This window comes from Sorex fumeus, unplaced genomic scaffold (assembly GCF_029834395.1).
Source record: "Sorex fumeus unplaced genomic scaffold, SorFum_2.1 ptg000048l, whole genome shotgun sequence".
NCBI lineage: Eukaryota > Metazoa > Chordata > Mammalia > Eulipotyphla > Soricidae > Sorex > Sorex fumeus.
Genome location: NW_026606105.1, coordinates 7,612,320 through 7,635,326, shown reverse-complemented (window position 1 = coordinate 7,635,326; position 23,007 = coordinate 7,612,320). Strand labels below are relative to the sequence as shown.

General features: G+C 55.6%; 2 protein-coding genes across 2 annotated transcripts in view; one reads left to right on the top strand and one right to left on the bottom strand.

The window, feature by feature from the left end:
- TBXAS1 (thromboxane A synthase 1) overlaps positions 1–20,034 on the top strand; it is a 165,031-nt gene extending 144,997 nt beyond the window's left edge. Inside the window, exons 10-13 of the mRNA XM_056123968.1 lie at positions 12,798–12,889; positions 15,976–16,113; positions 17,440–17,602; positions 19,805–20,034. Coding sequence (XP_055979943.1) covers positions 12,798–12,889; positions 15,976–16,113; positions 17,440–17,602; positions 19,805–19,909 — 498 coding nt within the window. The 3' untranslated portion in view covers positions 19,910–20,034. The remainder of the gene's footprint in view (positions 1–12,797; positions 12,890–15,975; positions 16,114–17,439; positions 17,603–19,804) is intronic.
- A 2,035-nt stretch (positions 20,035–22,069) lies between these two features.
- PARP12 (poly(ADP-ribose) polymerase family member 12) overlaps positions 22,070–23,007 on the bottom strand; it is a 29,373-nt gene continuing 28,435 nt past the window's right edge. Inside the window, exon 12 of the mRNA XM_056124024.1 lies at positions 22,070–22,994. Coding sequence (XP_055979999.1) covers positions 22,654–22,994 — 341 coding nt within the window. The 3' untranslated portion in view covers positions 22,070–22,653. The remainder of the gene's footprint in view (positions 22,995–23,007) is intronic.

Genomic DNA, 23,007 nt, shown 5'->3' with positions numbered 1-23,007 from the left:
CGGGAGACTATATGAGATGCTGGGGATTGAACCCGGGTCTGCCATGTGCAAGGCAAATGCCCTCCCCACCGTGTTATCTCTCCAGCCCTCTACAGAAACATTTCTCTGCTTTGGCTTCTGATGGTGATCCGCTCATTTTCTCCTAAAGTGATCAAGTCTGGGACCATTTCCAGTCCAAGCTGATGCTGTCCTTGTGAGAGCCCCTGGCTTAGAAAGGAAGGCAGCCTGGAGCTGACCCTTGGATCGATAGCACCTTACTGCTCACCTGCCTTCTCACTACTTGGGGACCTCGAAAGATCTGTACTGTATACCTTTCACGGCTTCTCCCCTGGGGCTGGCAGAAACCCTCTCCCTGCAACTCTTGTTTTTTGTTTTTAATTTAATTTTCATAAGTTGTTCGCAGTAATTGATGACATTCAATATTTCAACACCAATCCCACCACCAATACACCTTCCATCACCACCATTATTTTAGATTTTTCCCTTCACCACCCACGCCTGTCCCACTGGCAGATGCTAACTAATTTATTTCCTATTGCTTGTCATGAATAGCATGAGGTGTTGCACTTTTGCAGCTGTGTGCTCCTGGAATTCCAAAGTTTTAAATATCTGGGGTCCAGAGGCATCTCCGTAGTGTGCTGCCCTCTTCTGAGATTCGCTTGTGAGTCTCTGGATGGTGGCCGTTAAAACGCTTAAATGGCGCCCAGAGGCAGTTCTTGAGCATGACTTCGGGGAGATGGGAGGAGGTTGTCCGTCCCCGACTCCAGATGCCTCGAGTTTTCAGTCAGCAGATTCATTCTCATGCTTGGGGCGCTCAGGACCAGCCTGTGAAGGTCGGTTGTGAGCGTGGCAGTGATTGGGTTCTGGAGGTTTGTGCCTGCCAGGGTTCATTTGGGGCAGGCAGAGGGACACACCTGCCCCCCTTCGAGGTGCCAGATGAAATCAGCCTGGCATGTCTACCAGCAACTGTTACTGATCACCACTTATGCTTCTGATGCACGACATTGGTATCTACTCTACCTTTTTAGAGTTCAGAGCACATAGGATCAGAGAGGTTAAGTGTCCTTCTCAGGGTCACACAGCAAATGGAGAATTCAAGTCTTCTTGCTCTACCCTTTGGAAAGAGGGCTGCCGCGGATCCAACCTGGGACCTCATGCACACAAAGCCTGTGGTCCCCCAACCCTGATCTGACTCCGCTGCCCTCCCCTTTGCCTTTGCTCTGGCTCTTCCAGGAGCCACACGCTTCAGTTGTGCTCACATGCATCGTGGTTCCGGTGCTCCCATCCCTGTCCCGAGGGGTCACTCTCCCAGCCATAGGGCTCATGCAACTTTACCTGCGGGACCGGCCGGGGACACACATATGAGCGATGATGTCCACACACTCCTGCATGCAGTGCTCAGGGCACTCAGACACGAGGCCCAGGGGTCCACCTGGGGCCTCGTGCAGATCAGGCAGGCACCAATGCCAATGGCGGCCCCTGACCGGGGTGGTGCTGGGGTGGGGGTAGCCCCCATCCACCGTGTCCTGCAGCTCTGTGGGGCCTCACTCAGGCAGGGCAGAAGGCTCAGGACTCGCTCAGGCCTTACGAATCCCAGCACCGCAGGGGGTCCCTTGAGTACCTCCAGGAGCCACCCAGACCCCCCAGATAGCCCCCAGCCCACCCCCAAATGCCACAGCATGGTTCAGGGGAGCTCTTGCTTTGCATGGCTGAGCCCCTGGGCTCGATCCCCACTCAAATAAAGAATAACTAAGAGCATCACGGCTGCACCCAGGTCATCTCTCTCTGACCTCCCCAGGGTGCGCCCCTCACTCAGGGCCTTGAGATGCAAGAACGCGCTTGAGTAGATTCGCACTCATGCCCTGACCCCAGCACACAGGTGGCCCCTGCACCTGTGGGCAGGAAACCCCAGTGTCACCAGGAAAGGGGGCTCGGGGCCTCCCGAGAGAGAAGCTCCCAGTCGGGAATGGAGGGACCCTGACTGGGGCACCCAGGCCTGTTCCCACCTGCCTACTAAGGGGTCACCCACCACCCACCCATCAGGCACCCCGTGAGTTTTGAGGTCCACCTGCCACCCCCGGCATGGTCAGCAGATGACCCTGTTATCGCCCAGCTCAGCTGTACCCAGACACGCCCCGCCCCGTGCCCTCCTTGCCCTGCCCGGTTCCCATGCTGCCCCCCAGGGCATGCTCCAACCCAGATTGGAGGGCAAGACCTCAGTTTTCCGGGACCCCAGATCCTGCCCCAATCCCTCCAACGGGCTGTTCCGGGCCCTCAGGGTCTCCTGGGGGGACGGTCCCCCCACCCCTGCTCAGCCCTGCCTTCCAGAACCTTCCCTTTCGTAGGGGCCAGGTGGAGGGAGTCACAGATACAGTAGTCAGCAGCAGTGAGTAACCCCAGCCCCTCAGTGCAGAAGGGGGACCCCGGGTGGGGTGTGTGGGCTGTGAAACAGCCCCCACGGCAGTGTGGTGTCAGACTCATTCGGATTCGGTTCTCAAACCCACCTAAGTGCTTTGATGGTTTCGGTGTGAATGTGCAAACTCGCTTTGAAAATTACTTTGGCAGAAGCTCCCCTTCTCAGGGAAGTGTTACTAAGACCCCTCCCCCGCCTCTGTCCTCGCCTTCCTGCCTCCCAGGACACCCCAATTTCCTTCGCCAGAGTCTCAGGCACCCCCAGGGGGAGAACATTGGTGGGGTGCAGAGGCAGCGGCTGGCGCTCAGAGGGAGTCCGGGGCCCAGAACTGCAGACTTTTCCTGCAGGAGCCCTACAAGGAAGCGGGTGTCTGTGCACATAAGCGACCCCTTTCCTGGGGTGGGGACCTCCTGGGGTCAGTCACCCTCGGGCTCTGCTCCATTCTACAGGAACTGTTGTGAAGCAGAAATAAGGAAACCCTAAGTGGGGCCCAGCCCCAGGGAAGGCTGAGAGGGAGACTTAGGCGGGTTGCAGGTCCAGCTTGCCTGCAAATAAGCAGGGGCCTTGGCTGGGAGCATCAGCTCCCCCTACTTTGAGGGGTGGAATTGGGGTGCTCCTCCCGGAGCCTTCCTGTAACGCAAGAGCACGCAGGTCAGATGAGGGAGAAGAGAGCGGGGGTCATCATTATCTTTTTCTGAAATAGGGGGTCCTGCCAGGCAGCTCCTGGGAGACCACAAAAGGACCACACGCAGCCATGGCAGGAAGTCAGACTCTGGGGGCAGGAAGCTAGCCACAGGGCAGGAAGTCAGCCTCTGGGGGCAGGAAGTCAGCCTCTGGGGGCAGGAAGTCAGCCTCTCAGGGCAGAAATCAGACTCTCAGGATAGGAAATGGGACTCTCAGGATAGGAAATCAGACTCTCAGGGCAGGAAGTCAGATTCTTGGGGCAGGAATTCAGACTCTCAGGACAGGAAATCAGACACTGGGGCAGGAAGTCAGACTCTCAGGACAGGAAGTGAGATTCTCAGGGGAAGAAGTGAGACTCTCAGGCAGGAAATCAGCCTCTCAAAGTAGGAAATCAGCCTCTCAGGGCAGGAAATCAGACTCTCAGAATAGACAATCAGACTCTCAGGGCAGGAAATCAGCCTCTCGGGGCAGGAAGTCAGACTCTCAGGGCAGGAAGTCAGATTCTAAGAGCAGGAAATCAGCCTCTCAGGGCAGAAGTGAGCCTCTCAAGGCAGGAAATCAGCCTCTCGGGGCAGGAAGTCAGCCTCTCAGGGAAGGAAATCAGACTCTCAGAGCAGAAAATCAAACTCTAAGGGCAGGAAATCAGACTCTCGGGGCAGGAAGTGAGATTCTCAGGAAGGAAGCGGTCTTTCACAGCAGGAACTCAGGAAACGTTTGCATCTCTGCTCTGTCTTGATCCCTGTCTCTACCCTGAGCTTGCTCTTCCCCCACAAGAGGGATGCCTGAGGCACTTCCCTTCTGGGATTCCTGAAAAATCTGTTGCTCTGGGCTCCATTCTGGTGCCAAGAATTGTTTTCTGCTTTTCTTCTTTTAGCTTAGGTTTGCTCTCCTCACTCACAGTCTTGAGAAGTGAAAATGACCTGAGCAGGCAAGAGGGAATTTGAAATGAGCTGGAGGAGGGGAAAAATCCCGCTACAATAAATCGTATCACAGTGGTGATCTCTATCTAACCAGAACATTCTCAGCCCAGACAATAGCTCATTTCTTTCAAACAATATTCAATACAAGCAACTTCCAGGCCCACAAAAGGATTTCTCCAGGTTCTCAGGGTTGGTTGCAGAGGGATTTAACCTCCATAGAAAAAAGAGAGCAGCTTCAATTATAGATGCCAGGACGCCTGGGAGACCTGGGGAAGTAAATAAAGAGGGAGTGGTCTGCAGAAAGGGGGTGGGAATCCTTCCTGGGCAGCTGCTCCAAGGCAAGGCAGACAGATTTCCCCCAGGGAAGTGCCCTGTGGTTGGGGGATCAGCAATTTGCTCCATTTCTCAGAAGAGACACATGTCAGCTGAGGGGACTGGAGCCATAGTACAGCATGGAGGGCACTCACCTGGCACGCAGCCGATCTAGGTTCGATTCTCAGCATTTCTTAAGGTCCCCCAAGCAACGCCAGGAGTAATTCCTGAGTGTAAAGCCAGGACTTTACACTCTGAGCATCACCAATTAGGGCCCTTTAAAAACAACCACACAAAACCAAAACAGATGTTGGCAGAGGTTCTGTGTGGGTCCAAACACCCAGGCAGGCTCCCCTCAAGCCTTTGGGCTTTGCAAACCCAGTTTCTGGTCAGCCAGAGGTAGATACTAGGGGCCTGGGCAGAAGAGAAGAGGCAGGAAACCAGGGCACTGAGGAACAGGGGCTCTGGAAGACCCCCTGAATGCGACACACCCTCCAGCACCCAGGCTGAGTAGAAACAAACCCAGGACTACTTTTTACTGCGCGGTGGAGCATTTCAGCCATCAGGGAGCGGGAGGCAGAGTGTCAGCCCCAGGACCCCAGCAGGCCCCAGAGACTAGGCTGAGAAGCAGGGTGACCCTCTCCAGAGGCGCCAGGCCTCCTGGGTCCTGGCTGCTATCACCGGCTATGCCTCAGGGACATGGGAGGGTGACAGGATGGATGTCACCCCAGAGCTCACCCCCATCTGTTCTTGAGGGACCAATGACACCCCAATGCACCCTTTCCCCATCACATCTTCAGAGTGTCTCAGGCAGGCACAGGGTAGCCCCAGTCCTTTGAGAACCTCCCGGAGGGGGATGCCCCAGCTCACCCACCGCCCCTTTTGTCGCCTGCCTACCACTCCGACCTGCCCTTACTTCTCCCATCTCATTGCTCATTTACTCCTTTCCCCTGCCAGCCCTTTCACCTAGGGCTGTTGTGGGGGTGCCGTGTGTGTGTGTGTGTGTGTGTGTGTGTGTGTGTGTGTGTGTGTGCGCGCGCGCACATGCGCGATACTGTGTGTGGGGGGGATTGGGGACACACCCGTCCAGTCGCAGCTTCCCAAGTCTCAGCTTCGTACTCAACACTATCTGCCTGCAGGGCTCCTCCCCCACCCCGACCACCACTCTGTGCTCCCCCAGGACTCCACTCCTGGCGCAGGGCTCCCGCCACTGCTGTTCTCTGGGGGGCTAATAGCCCGATCGTGCGGGACCCCAACCCGGGCAGCACAATTCTCAGCACCTACGGGTGACACTGGGGACCAAGCCCGCAGCCTCATCCTGCAGAGCCAGCCCTGGCCCCCTGCTCAGCTCCTTCCCAGGAAAATGCCCCTGCCCCCGGCCCCCCTCACTGTACCCCCTCGCAGCCCACGTGCCCTTTGGCCCCCAGAGGGCTGGTTTTAGCCCTAGCTTCCTCCGGTCGCTCCTGCCCTTGGGTTCCTTGCTCTGTCCCAGGTCACCCTGTCCCCATCCTGCATCCCTGCCCTCCTGACCGCCTCCCCCCCACTCTCCAGCTGTCACTACCGTCTGCCACACTGCTGGGTCTCCTTTCCGCTGTCTTTCACCCCCAGAATGAAAACCACTGCTCCGCTTGGCTGCTTCACACTCCCCAACCCCTTCCCAGCCAGCCCCCAACTTTCCACAGTGTCCCTGGTTCCCACGACTCCCAGTCAGGCTGCCCAGGGTCCCTTCAGGAAGCAGTGCCTGACCTGAACATCCGGAATGGCATCCTCAAGGTCCAGCCACAACGGGGAATGTGGCCTCTCGCTCCCGTGCTCTCTCCAGCTGCAGAGCCCAGGGGCCCGACCACTGAGCTGTGGCGACAACCTCCCTGCGCATCCACTTCAGTGACAAGCTCCTCCATCCCGTCTGGCCGCGGCTGGACTCCCAAGTCCCGAGTGCAGGGACTCCAGAATAGTTGCAGGCAGGTGTGGCCGCTTTCCTGAGCCCCATGGCCAGCGCCCTCCCTCCCCTGCCTGAGAATAAACAAGTAGGGCACCACATCAAGCCTCCTCTCTGCCCCTCCCCTGCACAAGCCCAAGACTCACTTGACTGTCAGGAGGGAGGGCGCCTCTCTAGCTAAAAATCTTGACATTTCCTCTGAAGGTTCAATAGCTGTACCCCATGCCGAGGAGCTGGGCATGGCGATTTAATCATCGTTCATTATTTCTTGTAATGCCATAAACAGCAGTGATTGATCCAAGCCAGTGGGAAGGGCAGAGTCGGAAACATGACAAACGGCCGAGCATGGGCTGGAAGCAGATTGGTCCAGGAATGGGCTCGATGCTCAGGACTCCTCGTGTCTGACAATTGGGGCAATTGGTGTGGGGCAATTGGGCAATATGATGGGGTCTTTGCTGTCCTTTCTCTCCCGCCCCACCCCAAACACCCCTACCAGGGAGGGAGGGAGGGAGGGAGGGAAAAGAGGAAGGGGAGGGAAGGAAGGGAGGGAGGAACGGAGGGAAGGGAGGGATGGAAGAAAGGAGGGAGGGAAGTAGGGAAAAGGAAGGAGGGAAAGGGAGAAGGGAGGAAGGGAGGGAGAGAGAGAGGGAAGGAGCCGATGTAACCTTGGGGAGCTGCTACCCTCTCAGAGTCTGGTTTCTTCGGGTGTAAACTGGGTGCCCAGATTACCGTCCTCTGTCAGGGTGGTTGTGACAGAAAGGATGCCCCAGTCCTTCCTCCATGGTGAAGTCCCGCAGGAGAACAAAACCATTATCATCACAGATCTCTGGAGAACAGGATTCCCGCTGAGCAGCAGTGCAGTTACTAAAACCCACATAATGCCATTGACAGTAAGGAGCCCTGTTAGGTGTGTACTGTGTGTGTGTGCACGCGCGTGTGTGTGTGTGTGTGTGTGGAATGAGCGGGTATGGTGTATGTAGTATATCGGTGTGGTATGTGTGTGGTATGTATAGTGTGTGATATTATGCGATGTGTGGTTTGATCATGGTTTGATTGATCCATGTCTGAGGTGTGGGGTTGTGGAGGGTGTGGCCACGTGCAGAGTGTGTGTGAGGTGTGTGGAGATGTGGGTGTGAGTGTGGGGGCTTATAAAGTATGTGTGTGAAGTGTGTGTATGTGAGCAGTGTGTGAGACGTGTGTAAATTGTGTTAGCGTGTGAGGTGTGGGGGGCGTTTACATGTGTGTGAGTGTGTGTGAGGTCTGAGTATGTGAGGACTGTGTCAGGTATGGTGGGATTTGTGTTAAGTGTATGAAGTGTGTGTTTAAGGTATGTGAGGGCTATGTGTGTCAGGTGTAGAGGGTTTGGGTGAAATGTGCACGAGGTATGTGAAGAGTGTGTGGTATATGTGTGAGGTGTCTGTGGGGGATGTGTGGAATGTGTAAGGCGTTTATGTGAGCGAGGTCTGTGAAGGCTGTGTGTGTGTATAATGTGTAAGGTGTTAAGGTGTGTGTGAGAGGTATGTGAGATGTGTGAAGTGTGAAGCAGATATGAAGTGTGTGTGTGTATGTGTGTGTGTGTGTGTGTGTGTGGCTTGTCCCTGTGTTCTCCTTATTTCTTACTAATCCTTCCGGCTCTGGGCCCTGACATAGCCTGGAACCATCCAGTCAGCTGTGGGCAGCTTCTGTTCCTTCTCTGTTCACAGGACAGAAGTAGATGCCGTGGGCGCCCTTCTCATCACTTTTTGGGGAAGTGGGGTTACTTCTAAGTCTACCAGATTCTCTCCTGGGCATTGGGGGCATTACCAGGCCAGTCGTGACGTGCAGGAAGACCGCCTCCCTCTGCTCTGACTCCACACCTGAGAGGGTCTGCATGGGCCCATCTGTGTGAGTCTGGGCTGAAATGTCAGGGTGAAAAGACTTCTTTAGAGATGGGGAGAACTGGGGTGTCCAGGTTGCCCCAGGACTCAGTGCTCCCCCAGTGGCCTGGGCCTGGGGAAGGGGCTTTTTTTCTGGGTCTGCAGCCAGCAGGAAGTGGCACTCCTACCCAGTGTGCTCTCACAAGGCTGTCCCCTATTCCTGCGGGATGAGAGCAAACCAGAGTCCCAGTCTCCCAGGGCCTTGTGGCCCCAGCTGACCCATGCCCTCACAAAATCGTGTCAAGGGCCAGAGGCCACTCCATGGGGCCACCTCCCGTCACCCTTGGCCAGAGACATCCAGATGAGCCCTCAGTGATAAGGTTTTTTTTTGCTTTTTTTGGGGTCACACCTGGCAATGCACAGGGGTTATTCCTGGCTTTTCACTCAGGAATCACTCCTGGAGGTGCTCAGGGGACCATATGGGATGATGGGAATCGAACCCAGGTCAGCCACATGCAAGGCAAACACCCTACCTGATGTGCTATCGCTCCAGCCCCTCTGTGATACTTTTCAATGCAGCTGGAACTGCTTTGAGGGAACCAAAAAGTATCAGTCCCATGTCTATTTCCTGTAGCAAAAGTGGATTTTTTTTTACTAGAACTCAGAATCTCCTGGGAGAATCTCTCTGAAAGCAATGACATTTTTATTTTCTTTTTCTCATCTGTACTCTGCACCATATCTGCCAGGGTGGCATCTGTGTAGGGGTGTGTGTGTGTGTGTGTGTGTGTGTGTGTGTGCGCGCGCACACACACACACATGGGCAAAGCTTTCAGAGACAATCACACACACACACACACACACACACACACATCTAACTGCAGATTAGAGGCGAGGCCATCTCACTTCCTACTTAAAAGGATTCATCAATGGGTTTTCTTAGTGACTCCTCACCCTCTTGCCAGCTCATCTGATGCATCAGTTTCCAGATCCTGAATTCTATGACTGTTTAGGAAATGCATTAGTTTAGAGTGAGGACAACGAAGAGACCAAGAACCTTAGAATTAAAAGCAGAAGTTATGTCCGTGGATCATCAAACACAGCTGGGGAAGGGTTCTGAAAATCCAGCCCTGCTATTTGAAGAATGAGGCCAAGAATCTGTTGATCTTCTCATTTCCGCTTCCCCCAACATTGGCTCATTAAATATTTCCTCGATCTTCCCCCTCATTAACTATTAACAAATCGCTCGAATCGATTTCCCGCCTTCCCAGAGCAAAAAGTGGCTCCTTTGATGACATAAGCCTCTGCGGAAATAAATTCTGCTGGGTTTTAGGGATGACTTTCTTCCTGCACGTTTCCTCCGTGGAGCACTGGAACCGCAAGAGCAGGAGGCAGTGGACGCAGTGAGCCCCCGACCCACAAACATACCCACAGACAAAGTCACAGATATGGCCACAGATACATACAACCACAGACACAGTCACAGACACACACATGGCCACAGATACAGCCACAGACATAGTTGCACATATGGCCACAGAAATGGTTACAGACACAGTCACAGTCACAGACATGGCCACAGAAACGGCCACAGATATGGCAACAGACACAGCCATAGACACAGTCACAAACAGGGCCACAGATACAGTCACAGACACAGCCACAGACTTGGCCACAGACATGGCCAGAGACATGGCTCCTGACAAGACACCTGACACAGCCTTCCGCCACAGTCAGACAAGGGCCCTGACACAGCCCCGAGACTCCACCACAAATCCAGCCACAGCATGGCCACAGACACAGCCCCCAGACACGGCCAGAGCACAGTGAGCACTCTCATGCCTGCAGCTCTTTCCCATCACCTGCTCTGCCCCTTGAGATGCGGGAGGGAAGAACTGCACATCCCACTGGACAGAGCAGGTCACCTGGGAATACGGCCTTGGCAGCCGGCCCAAGAGCTCACAGAGAGAACAGGTGTCCAGGGAGGAGCCCCTAAGCCCCAGTGAAGGAGAGGCAGTGGCAACCCCCTTACAGGGCACGAAAAGAACAGATAGTTTCTGAAATCCCGAATTCTGAGAACTGGCCTGAGCCCAGGGGATCCTGGGAGGTCACTCTGCAACAAGGGTTTCTGGAGACATGAGACTAAAGTGCTTCTTGGGTTGACAGTTGTGCTCAGAACTGACCCCACAGGCATCCCAGTTCTCCTGACACCCCAGAAGACCCCCTTGGCATGGACAGAGGGCTGACCCCTGCCAGGACACTGCTTCTGCTTGGACATCTGAGGAACTAGCAGATTTAGAGAGAGAGAGAGAGAGAGAGAGAGAGAGAGAGAGAGAGGAGAAAGAGAGAGAGAGAGAGAGAGAGAGAGAGAGAGAGAGAGAGAGAGAGAGGGGGGGAGGGAGGAGAGAGGGAGGAGGGAGGAGAGAGTGCGCTCGGAGCTGGAGTGCAGGCTTTGCACATCGCCCCCCCCCCAGCAGCACCTGGTACCCCCCCCCCCAAGCACCTCTGGGAGCACCAGCCAGGAGTAGCCCCTGGCTCCAAGCCAACAACAAGCACATTCTTGACAAATACCCCCTTGCATTACTTGGTAGCCTTCCCACCACCCCATCCACTTGCACCCCACACCCCACACCCCCTCAGGGCTGCTCACTCCAACTGGGCCCCAGACACCCTACCAGAAGCTTCTGCCTCAGTGCCCAGGCAGGATGCAGCCCTCTGTTCAGCCACTGGACAATTCCCCCAACCCTTTTTTTTGCCAGAACCATTTTCTGGTCTTTCACCCATCACGGACGCGATCCTCGGCTACAATCACTTCCATTTCTTGTAGCATTTTAATGGCTTCTGATGGACCCCTTGCACTGAAACAGACCAGAGGGTCTCTTGGGAACCTACCCTGTCCCTGCAGCCGCCTGCACTGTCCCTTCCCTTCCAGTATCCTCCTATACCTGGTCCTGTCACACCCCATTCTGCAGTGAGGGAAAGAGAGGAGCCTCTTTCCAAAACCCTGCCAGTGTCCAGCACCCGGGACGCGAGCCACCCAGCATCCCCTTAATTATGCCCTCATTTCTAAAGTGAGTCCCATCTCCACGCCATGTGTCACTGTCCCCTGTTCCGCGTCTTCCTCTATCTCATCCGGAGATGTCAGTGTAGACTAGCTGCCTCCTCGATCCCCAGTACCTGGGACCCCAGCTTCCCTCTCCGCATTGCTACTGGGCACCCTGAGTTGGATGGAACAGCCCCCGGGGACAGGGGGTGGGTGTCTGTGTCACTAACTGGTCCCCGTCCTCCTCAGCAGCCCACAGTCAGCAGGAAGACCTGCTTGCAAGTTTGTTTCATCCTAGGATCTCCGTCATTTGGGGGCTCTGAGCACCTGGCCTGCGGGAGGAGGGGAACACAGGAAGTGGCCAGCGAGTGGGGACACTCAAGTTTCCGTTTCCCGTCTTCTTTTTCGTTTTGGGTCACCCACCCGGCGATGCTCAGGGGACCCTAAGGGGTGCTGGGGATTGAACCCAGGTCAGTGGCGTAGAGGCAAGCCCCAAGCCACTGTGCTGTTGCTCCAGCCCCTGCTTCCAGTTCTTTCTGTGGGGCTCTGGCTTTCCACCTCTGTTCCCCCACTCTTCACCTGCTGGGACACCCATTCTCCATTCGCTTGCTGCCCCCTGCTGGTGGGAGGAGCTCAGGTCCCTTCTATGCCCGATTGGCCTGACTGGCACCAGCAGGCAAATCAGGTCCCTCCTTCCCTGCGGGGGAGGTGAGCACGGTCATCAGGGATGTGGGGACTTGAATGTGTGGCCCACCCCCGACTCCTGGGTTGCAGCGGTGCATGCATCCTGCACCCCATCTGCCAGTCCCACTGCCTAGGTCTCTGAGGGCCATCTGAGTGGTCTCTGATACCCACATAGCACCTCAGGCCACTCCCTCATTGTGGGGAGACTGACCAGGGGGACAGACGGCTCAAGGGCTGGAGCTCAGGGTCTGCCGGGCCCAGTTCCCAGCACGCCTGGTCCCCCGAACAGCCAGTAGTAACTCCTGAGCACTGTATCAAGAAACCTGAGCCTTGCCGGGTGTGGCCAAAAGCCCAGAAAGAAAAGAGAACAGGTTCTTTAAGAGTGATTGGGGCCCGAGCAATAGGCCAGCAGGTAGGGTACTTGCCTTGCACGCAGCCAACTTGGGTTCTGTCTTTGGCATCAGGTAGGGTCCCGCGGGCACACCGGGAGTAATTTGAGCACAGAGCCAGGAGTAACCCCTGAGCATTGCTGGGTGCGAACCCGAAAGTCAAAAGAAAAAGAAAGGGGGGGGGGGGAAAGAAGGAAAGAGCTGGGAGGACAGTTGTCACCTAGCAGGAGTCATGACCCCCAAGACACACCTGTCTGGGCCTGTGGCAGTGGGACTGCCCCAACACCCCTGTTTTGTAACCATACTTCTCAGGGGCACACTCCAAGACCCCCAAGTCCTAGGCTGGACCCGCTTAATTTCCACGTTGACCAATTTCTGTTAGGTTTTCCCGCCAACACAGCAAATGTTCTTCAGGGGATGATTTGTGACCCCCCAAGACTCCCACTATCCTGGTGCTCTGGCAGCTCGGGGTGTGCGGGATGGGGTCTCGCTCCTTGGGGGCTCCGGGGAAGGACAGAAGGACGAGCCCTGTGTGACAGTCTCCCTTGGTCTCTCCCCAGGCAGCCCCTGAATACCAGAGCCTGCAGCGAGACCTGCCCTACCTGGACATGGTGATTGCCGAGACCCTGAGGATGTACCCGCCAGCTTTCAGGTGCCCCCTGCGGTCACTCGCTATAGCAAGGGTGTTTCCTTTTGGAGACCAGCCTCCCTGCTGGCCGCCTCCTCCCTCTCTCCACCCATCCATCCATCTCCTCTTCCTCCTGCCTAACTTCCTCCCTCCTTCCTTCCCTCCCTCCCTCCCTCCCTCCCTCCCTCCTTCCCTCCCTCCCTCCCTTCCTTCCTTCCTTCCTTCCTTCCTTTTCTCCTTCATCCTTCTTCCTTCTCTTCCTTCTTTCCTTCTTTCCTCCCTCCCTCCCTTCTTTCCTTCTTTCCTTCCTTCCTTCCTTCCTTCCTTTTCTCCCTTCATCCTTCTTCCTTCTCTTCCTTCTTTCCTTCCTTCCTTCCTTCCTTCCTTCCATCCTTCATCCCATTCTCTCCTCCCTTCCTTCCCTACCTACTTCCTTCCTTCCCTCCCTCCCTCCTTCCTTCCTTCCATCCTTCCTCTTGTTCATCCTTCCTTTCTCCTCTTCCTTCCTTCCCTCCCTCTCTTTCTTCCTTTCTTCCCCTCCCTCCTCCCTCCCCCTCTCCCTGGATCCCAAGCTATCCCTGAGCTGTCCCTGAGCTGTGTGGAGATCACCTTGCAGTGACAGAGCAGAGTGCCCCCCACACCCCCCCCCAAATGCTGAGCTGTCCTCCTGCTGCCCCTTCTCAGCCAGCCCTGTAAGGGCATCAGGGAAGGCACCGCCTGGGGACCCCCGCCTGTGACCAGTCCCCAGCGGGGTTGGGGAGGACTCCTTCAAGAACAGGGGCCCATTTGTGAAAGTCCCTTCTGAAGGTGGCCCTTAGTGCCAGTCGGGGGAGGCCCAAGTTCAGGTCGCAACCTGGGGTTTGTGCATCCAACACTGCTCTTGCTCTACTGTCTGCTGGGTACAGGTGCCTGCTCCCCGCCACCTGTGAGGGGAGACTTGGGGGTGTCTCTCAGGAAACAGCTTGGCTGGGTGGGGGAGGGAAGGGTAAGCGCCTAGCAGGCACAGAACAGCCTCACCTCCTCCTCCAGGCAGGCACCAAGGCAGCTTTAGTTCCTCCTCCTCCAGGCAGGCACCAAGATAGCTGTACTTCCTCCAGTTGGGCTCTTTCAAAGCTCAACTCCCTAACCTCATCAACCCACAGAACTGCACTGGCCAGAGAGAAGCACGCTTTGCAAGCAAGATCCCAGGCTCGATCCCCAGAACCCTCCTGAACACTAGAGGGAGTAGACCCTGAGCACAGAGGCCAGAGTAGCCCCAAGTGCCGCCAGGTATCCCCACCTCCCCGTCCCCAAAGCCACCAAATTGTGAGGTGAGTCGTTACTCCTCTGTCCGACAAGAGGCTGATGTGCATTGACCCAGGCACAGGATTTGGAGGCAGATCTAGAAAAGGAGGGAGATTGTTTTGTTTTGTTTTGCTTTGCTTTTAATTACTGCTTCACCTTGTGATACTGTATTTCAAAGGCTTCCCTCTCAGGAAACACTTTCCCAAGTCTGAAGCACGCAGCAACTTAGCTGACGCCCTTCCCTGAGGAAAAAAAAACTCACAGAAAGGCCTTTGCAGGAGACAGCAAGAGTCCCGCTGACGGGCTCTGGGCGGGAACCCAGGTCCTCTGCAGCAGATTGTTCTGGTCTTTGATGTGGTCAGATCTGAGGCCCAGGCACGTGCCGAAGGGAAGACCCTGTTTTCCGGCTCCCAGGGAGGAGTCTTGCAGCCAAGTCTAAGCTCTCTCCGGTAAAGATTTTTAAAAAAGGAGTGGCAGAGGGAGCCGTGCTTGACCTCTGTAGACTGGAGGTCCCACTCGTGGCCCCCCCAACCCCACCTGCTCTGACTCGAGTGTTGGGGTGAGGCTGTCATCTCCAGCCAAGATGAACCACGCCGGGAGTTCAGGCCCTCGCTGAGGGTTTCCAGCCCAGCCTTTCATGTGCTGTGCAGACTGTTTAATACTGACATATCCAAGGCTGGTCTCTTAAGGGCTCCTAGCCGAATGACAGATGTGTGTCGCTCTTAATCTCTTCAAGCGGGACCCAGGTGTACCGGTAATTAGGGAAATCTTCTCATCTCCTCTCAGATATTCAGGGAAGCCCAGTTCTGGAGCAGGAAATACAGATTGGCATTGATGACTTTGAACTTGTAAATAATTCTTTATCACGCAAATAACGTGCTGTCTTACAAACAAAACACTATCCGGACAATACAGAGGACGCAGGGGAGAAATGGCCCCTCTGGATGATGATCAGGGGCGACCAAGAAGCAGGAGCGGAGCTGGTTTTTCCCAAAAGCTTATGCCCATGTGCAAATGTGGAGAGTCCGACTTTCAAGCATCAATGGAAGGCCAGAGAGATAGGGCAGGGGTAAGGCCTGGTACACACGGACCCTGATTCCATCCCTGGCACCACATATGTGCCCTTCTAGGAGTGACTCCTGAGCACAGGAGTAAGTCCTTGAGCACCACCAGGTGCGGCCCATCTCACCCTCACCCCCTCACATCCCTCAAATAAATATTTTAAAATATATAAAACAATAGGTGGGCTAAAGAGATAGTACAGCGGGTAAGGCTCTTGCCTTGCATGCATGCAGCTGACCCAGGGTCAATCCCACCATCCCCTTTGGCCCCCAGAGCCCCTGTAGGAGTGATCACTGAGCACAAAGCCAGAGTAAGTCCTAAGCACTGCTGAGTGTGGCCCCAAAGCAAAAATTAATAAATAGAACAAACATCAATGGGATTGCACCGTTGCCACTCAGTAATATAAACTCGTGTTAAAGGAGGGGTTGATGAGGCTGGATGCAGTGCCAAGGGCCGGGGGTGTCAGGGGAGTACCCAGGCCACCAGAAACAAGCTCGTCAAAGAGCCCTGTGTACGCTGGCTCCAGGACTAAGGTGGACTCTTCTGCTGACCCGCGGCTGAGTGGGGCGGGCCGGTGGCAGCTCCAGGAAGAGCATCGCTGGGTGCTGGGGAGTAGCGGAGACTTACAGGAACCCGAGGCTCCGGTGGGCTGACTTCATTCACCTCAAACCAGAGTCCACTTGCCCCAGCACGTCCACCTCCAAGCTGTCCACCTTGTCACTGCTCTGGTGACATCAAGGCGGGGTGACCCCTGTGTCCCGCAGGTTCACGCGGGAGGCGGCGCGGGATTGCGAGGTGCTGGGACAGCGCATCCCGGCGGGCGCTGTGCTGGAGATGGCAGTGGGGGCCCTGCACCACGACCCTGAGTTCTGGCCGGAGCCCGAGGTCTTCAACCCAGAGAGGTGAGCGCGCCCCATTCCCCGCCCACTCCCACACGCCCCGCCCCACGCCGCAGCCCCACCACCGCCCCTATGCACTACCTCCGCCCCCTATGCGTTAATCCCGCCCCTGCGCGCTAGCCCCGCCCCCTTTCACAGCCCCGCCTTCTGCCACTTGCTGGTGGGGGGTGGGGAGGCCTCCTTGCATGACCTGAGCCACCTGGGGACCCACGCTAGGAAAATCTACTCTGTCCCCAAGCACAGCAATTAGGTGGAGGTGTCCGAGGCTCATTCCCCCGAGGAAATATATAGGGCTGCCATTTAAATACTCCTGCGAGTCTAGAGTGAGTTCAGCAGGTCGCTTTGCATGAGAGGAGACTGACCCGTGTTCTGTTCCAGGCACCACATATGGTCTCCAGCCTTGCCAGGAGAAAGCCCTGAGCACCCCGGGTGTAACCCCAGAACAAAACAGACTCAGCACACTCCAAAGCACTGACCCTCCCCCATGTCCCCATCCCACTCCAATTTAACAAGGTATCTTCAAACGGGTGGCCTCGGTGAGTCAGCGGAGAGGACCCACAGGACCATACCTTGGTTCCCTGGAAAGGAACCCAGCTTTTCTTTTTTAATTTTGTACAAAATTTGGGCTTGATCCATGAATGCCAACTAAATTTCCCCTCCAGGTCACAGAATCTCTTGCTGGGTCTGAGTCACTGTCTAAAGTTCATTTCCAGCTCCCCTGATTCAAATGTCTGAGTAGGGACTGGGGCGATGGCTCAGAGGGCTGGCACTGGCAGACCTGGTGCACGAGGCCCTGAACTACATGGTCTCCTGAGCACTACTGGCTAGAGGCCTGGGAATCCCCCGGCACTGCTGGGACAAATGCTGAATCCCCCTGTGGGTGCGGCCTCTGAGCATGGCTTGGGAGTTTCCCTGCTCCAGTAGGATCCACTGAGACCCCTTCCTTATGTGATCTTGCAAGGGGCGAGCAGGGGGACCTGCATTTCGCAGGAAGAGCTTCCGGGAAGTTCCAATCCCATCATGACAGTGGTTCAAGTCCACAGCTTGGACAGACGGGCATGCCTTGGGGAACACCAGTGAGGAGGACAGGTGCTGGGGCACTGTGCTGGGACTATGGTGACGGCCATGTTGCCTTGCGGATGACAGGCAGGAGGACAGAGTGTGAATTCTTAGGGCAAGACTGTTCTTTCCAGGAGGGGAGTCCCCAGCTGCAAAGCCTGAGGGGTGGGTCCTGGAGGAAAGGGGACCCACAGGAAGTTCCCACAATCAGACCAGGCCAAAGAGGCCTTGGAGTTCCCCGCCAGCCCCAACTGTGCCACCCACCCACAGGTTCACAGCAGAGGCCCAGCGACACCGGCGACCCTTCACCTACCTGCCATTCGGGGCAGGCCCCCGGAGCTGCCTTGGGGCGCGGCTCGGGCTGCTGGAGGTCAAGTTGACGCTGCTGCGCATTCTTAGCAAGTTCTACTTTCAGGCCTGTGAGCAGACTCAGGTGAGCCCCAGCCGTGGGACCAGGCGGTTCAGCTGTTTTTATTATTGATCCCTGGAGCACAGGGCTGGGCTGTCCCAATGTCCTGCAGTGGTTTCACTGGGCCCAGGCTACAGGCCAGGGATGAAGTAATGTGTAGCAGACCAGAGATAGGACATGTGTGTGTGTGGGGGGGGTGGGGGGGGGCACTGCCAGGTGTGGCGCTCATGGCCTTGGCACCTCTGGCCCAAACAGCATCACAGCCTTGCGTTGCTTTGGTTTGGGTTGGGGGACCATACTCAGCAGTGCTCAGTCTTAATCCTGGCTCTGTGTTCAGGGATCACTCTTGGGGGACCGGGGATCCAACCTGGGTGGGCTGCATGCAAGGCAAGTTCTCCGCCTGCTGTACATTCGATCCGGCCCCCATCCTCACATGGAACTCCAGCCTCATTCGACAGAATCGAGGGGACACTCTGGTGGAGAGTGGAGTGCTGGATTGTGTTGTGATTGTGTTATGCATGAAACATGAAACCCAGTCATTAACGGTACTGGAAACCATGGTGCTTTCATTTGAAAAAAAAATTTTTTTTTGCTTTTGGGTCATACCCGGCGATGCTCAGGGGTTACTCCTGGCTCATGCACTCAGGAATTACTCCTGGCGGTACTCAGGGGACCATATGGGATGCTGGGAATTGAACCTGGGTCAGCTGCGCGCAAGGCAAATGCCCTACCTGCTGTGCTATTGCTCCAGCCCCTCATTTGAAAAATTTTTTAAAAGGGAGTTGGCCATCAAGCCCTCTGAACACTGCTTGGGAAGCCCCTCCCCCAAAAGGAAAAGTCCTGAGAGATTGATTTTCCTAAAGTCAGAGTTGGACCGGGGACTCCCAGGGTGTCCTGGCGTCCAGCACTGAGCCCGATGCTCTCGGAGCGCAGTGCTCACTCCCTCTTCAGGCACCTAAAGGTAACAAGCCCGCGAACGCCGAGGGGCTTCTAACCCCGCACCGTGCTCCCTCCTGAGCCGCCTTCCTCTTCTCTGGCCCTGCCCCAACACACACCAGTGCACTGCTCACCGCCCCAACCCAGGCCACACCGGTCCAGCCACCCAGTACCCTCTTCTCGGCTGCAGACCTGGACAACGACAGAGCAATGCACAGTGCCAGACGGTGACAGGGTCACATGCAGAGAGAGGCATGGAGACTGGGACAGGCTGTGGTCCCTGAGGAACCATGAGACATCCCAGCCTTGACTGTTCCTTCAAATCCCCTAATGGTCCCTGAGAAGTCCTGTTCACACAGCTTCTCCCTCCCCTAGTCCCACCCCAGCATCCTCTCCTCCAGGCAGTCCTCCCTGATTTGGCCAACCCCAAAGGCTTCTCCTTTTTTGAAGTCTTACGGTGTTTCAAGGTTGTCTAGATGTGCTCCATTTGCTGCAACAGTCACTAAATAATTTTCTATTAAAATTTAGGGTGATGGGGTCTCCCAAGGCGTGCACAGGAGCCCAGGTTTCCTTCCCAGAGATTTTTGGCCAACTGGGCCTGTGGCCCAATGAAAGAACCTGAGGATATCTGCTGCAAAGACCCCAAAGCACCGGGGTATCTAGGTCACCCCAACAGTGCAGGGGGTCTCCAGGATGCTCCCGCTGTGGAGCTCAAGGGAGCAGTTACTGGAATCTAACTAGGTCTTTTGCAATTGTCTATACTCCTGAAATTTGAAAGTAATGACATAGAATAGGAAGTGCTTCCCCTGAGCCAAAGGTGGCCCACAGGGCTGGAATACATGCTTTGCATGAGGAAGGATGGAGGTCTCCCAGCCTCATGTGATCCCCAAGAGCTGCTGAATGTGACCTCTGAGCACTGTACCTGGAGGAGCCCCTGAGCACTGCTTGATATGACCCAAACGCCAACAGAGTGGGCCATTCTTTTCACAAAGGAACCACGTTTTGAGGGCTCCACGAGGCTGCGGTAGCACAGGATTAGAGCATCCTGTTTTCAGGGTCACAGCACTCATCTTGCTTTCTCAGAACCCTCAAAGATGTGTGCAGAGCTGGTGGGGACCAGTACTGAGGCTAGGTGAATAGTGTTCCCCCACTGTGGAGGATGCTTGGTCCTTCCTGCCTGGCCCTCCTGCACCCCCAGTCCACTTCCTGTGTACTCACTCAGCACTGCTTCTGAGTACTTTTACTGGCGATCCGTCAGCAGCGACAAATGTCTCCATTTCCTCCATTCAGATCCCGCTCCAGCTTGAGTCCAAATCTGCTCTCGGGCCCAGAAATGGCGTTCACATCAAGCTCGTCTCCCGTGACAATGGGGTGCCCAGCAAGCCCCGACTCTGAGAAAATCACTGTATGGAAATTTGAACTTTGGGGGAAACACCCCTGCAGCACCGGAGGGGTCCCTTGACCTGTGAGGATGTGAGGTCACTTGGCTGACATTCCCTAATGGCTTAATAAACCTTTGTTCTCACCTCCACTCTGCCAATGGCGCAGGAGGACTGTGAAGCTCCCTCAGTGACAGGAGGCTGGGAAATAAGCCCAAACGCCTTCTGATGGGAGACAAAGGTGGCACCAGGAAGGGCGCCAGCCTCAGGATGGAAGGACGCCTGGACATGCTAGTGGGGTGATGTGCCCATGGAGAGGCCCACGGCTCCTGCCAGGGTTGCAGATCTCCCAGGTTTGACCGGTCAGAGTGATAGTACAGTGGGCAGGGCACTTGCCTTGCACGTGGCTGACCCAGGTTCAATCCCTGGAAAACATATGGCCACCTAAGTCCACCAGAAGTGATCCCTGGGTGCAAAGTCAGGAGTAGACCCTGATACCACCAGGTGTGACCAAAATACCAAAAGAGAAAAATAACAAAAAGTCATTCCTCAGAAGCTCCACTTCCAAAGTGATTCAAAAGCACTATTAGGCTTTACTTTCCCAGGAGGGCCATGCCAACTATATAGGAAGTTTCAATGCTAGGAAACTGAGGCAGAAATGGCCTCTATGAGCACTTCCTAATTTGGACCAAAGAATCAAAATTTGACTGAGATTATTGGGTCGTTGAAGTCAAATTCAGAAAAGAACTTGCACCTCCAATCCCAGACCTGCCAAGGGGTGCTGACTGCTGGTCCACTCACCACTCTGTGCCTCGGTTTCCCCATCTGTAATAGAGGGCCTGGCAGCCCAGGTTCCTATGCACGCCTCCTGTCTGATCCTTCCACTTCAGCCTGGAGTACCCAAACTTTCTCAAACTATCCCCACAAGGCTCCCTTCTCTGCCCCCAAAGATGCCGCAGCACAGTCCCTGGTCCCTCCCTACCCTAGGAACTCCTGACCCCTTCTGTGTGCTGACTGAGCACGCCTCATCTCAGTGACCTGGATTCTGACTCACTGGGACAACTCATCAAGTCAGGTGACACCAGCCACACAGCCGCATCCCAGCCTTCTGCGGGCTGTTTGCAACCCCGCCCACCTCAGCACCCTGAAGGTGGGTACCCACCTCAGACAGCTGTGAGGCTCCCTAGAATGCAGAAAGGCTGGGCCCCCATTCATAACCCCCAGCTGAGACTCAGCTCAAAGCCCCTCATTTTGCTCAACACTAGCCAACCCAGGGCAGGTAATGTCAGGAAACGCTTCCAGCTGCTCCAGCCTGCTTCTTCCTGGGGCGCTGCAGTCCCCACAGGCCTCACTCTCCGGACCATCTCCATTTCTCCTGCTCCCCAGTCCACCTCACTCCCCACAGCCTGCCCAAAGGGGCCCTCATTTACCTTAAACAACACCCTGGTGGCACCACCGAGTCCCTGAAAAGCAGGCTTGCGATCGGGGACTCTCCAGGGATGGAGAAATGTGGGGCTCTGAGAATTTTGCCACACAACCATGGGACGGGCTCTACAGGACGGATATGGGGGTGTCATTGCCTCGTGTCTCTGGTCACTAAGCACGGGTTGCAGATGCTGCTGACCTGGCTTAGGTTCCGGATTATTCCCTCTGCTTGTTTCACAGATGAATTAAACTGCCTTGGGTCGGAATGACCGAACACATTTGATTAGGAAAGTGGGGCGTGGGGGAATGGATAGGCCCTCCTGAGGAAGAGGGAGTCCAGGTGGAAAGGGCAGAGGCCTGGAGGCTGAGCCGCCTGCTGATGCCTCTGCCCTGACCACACGCCACCAATGGGCAGCAGACATGCAGACATGATTTTTGGCCGGGGATGGGGGATTGTGGCAGGGTGAGGAAGGCCAAGCTGATGCCGTAACCACAGCCTACTCCACTCAGCAGTGAAGCCAGGTTCTCTGGATCTTGTGGGTCTAACAGTGCGGGAAGAGAGAAAACTCACAAAACAAATTCTGCAAATGTTGTCAGACTGTATATGTGACCGATTGTTCCAGCTGTGGAAGGGGCCCCACAGGTGACAATCTTGAACTTTTTGCGCCATCAGCCTGGAGACCCAGGACAGCAGGGCCCTAGACGCGGAACAACATACTCCACTCCTCCACCGTTTCACACAAACCACGTTTATTCTCAGACTCGTGTGACAGTTGCAGCACCATCATCCAAATCCAACAAGGACTTGAACCGAATCCAGCTCAAAAGGGGTTGGCAACTCTGGAGGTGTGGGGAAGCCCCCCACTGCGGCTACCTCCGAGGCCAGAAGCCCAGGAGTGGCTGCCTGAGTCAAAGCAGGGTCACCCAACCCCCACAGATGTTGCATGGGCCTCCACTATTACACCACTGGGGAGAAGTGACTGGTCCCATAGGCGCCTCTCCCTCCCCACGGAAGACTAGAGAGACAAATTCTTCAAATTAAAATCAATCCATAAAACAGTACCTGAGCTGTGTGCATGGGGAGCAAAGTCACTGAGAGTGAACAGTAAAACCTTAATATCTTAGTAAAAGCAGCCAAGGGGCCTTTGCACAAGCATGCCCCAGTGACTTAAAAGTCAAAACTATCCGCTAGAGATTAGGAATGTAAGCCCTTGGTGAAGGCAATCAAGAAGAGGCCATTAAAATGGTTTAAAATCTAGCCGCCCCACCTCAGAGAGCCATTGCCAAGCACAGAGGCCAGAGAGCACATGGGCACCCTGTTTGGGCAGGTGGGGTTCACCGCCGACCTCCAAAGAAAGAGGACAGGTAGAAAATGCTGGACTGTACCCCCTGGGACAGCCCCGCGTCCCTGTCAGGGGGGGCTGTATAGTGGATGACATACTCGGGATACGCCTGATGCTTCTCGAAGATCACAAAGATAGACGGGTCGGTTACGCTATTGACACAGCTATCATAGAAAAGGTTGCTCTGGCCCTCCCTGGCTGGGGGGCGTACAAAAGTGGGGTTCCCACGGATGAACTCGCCCACCAGCACCCGCGCCACGAACATGGTCTTGGAGTGCAGATCCGACTTGCAGTAGTGGTGCGAGTAGGCGGCGTCTCGGGCGAAGTAGCTCCCTGAAACAACATA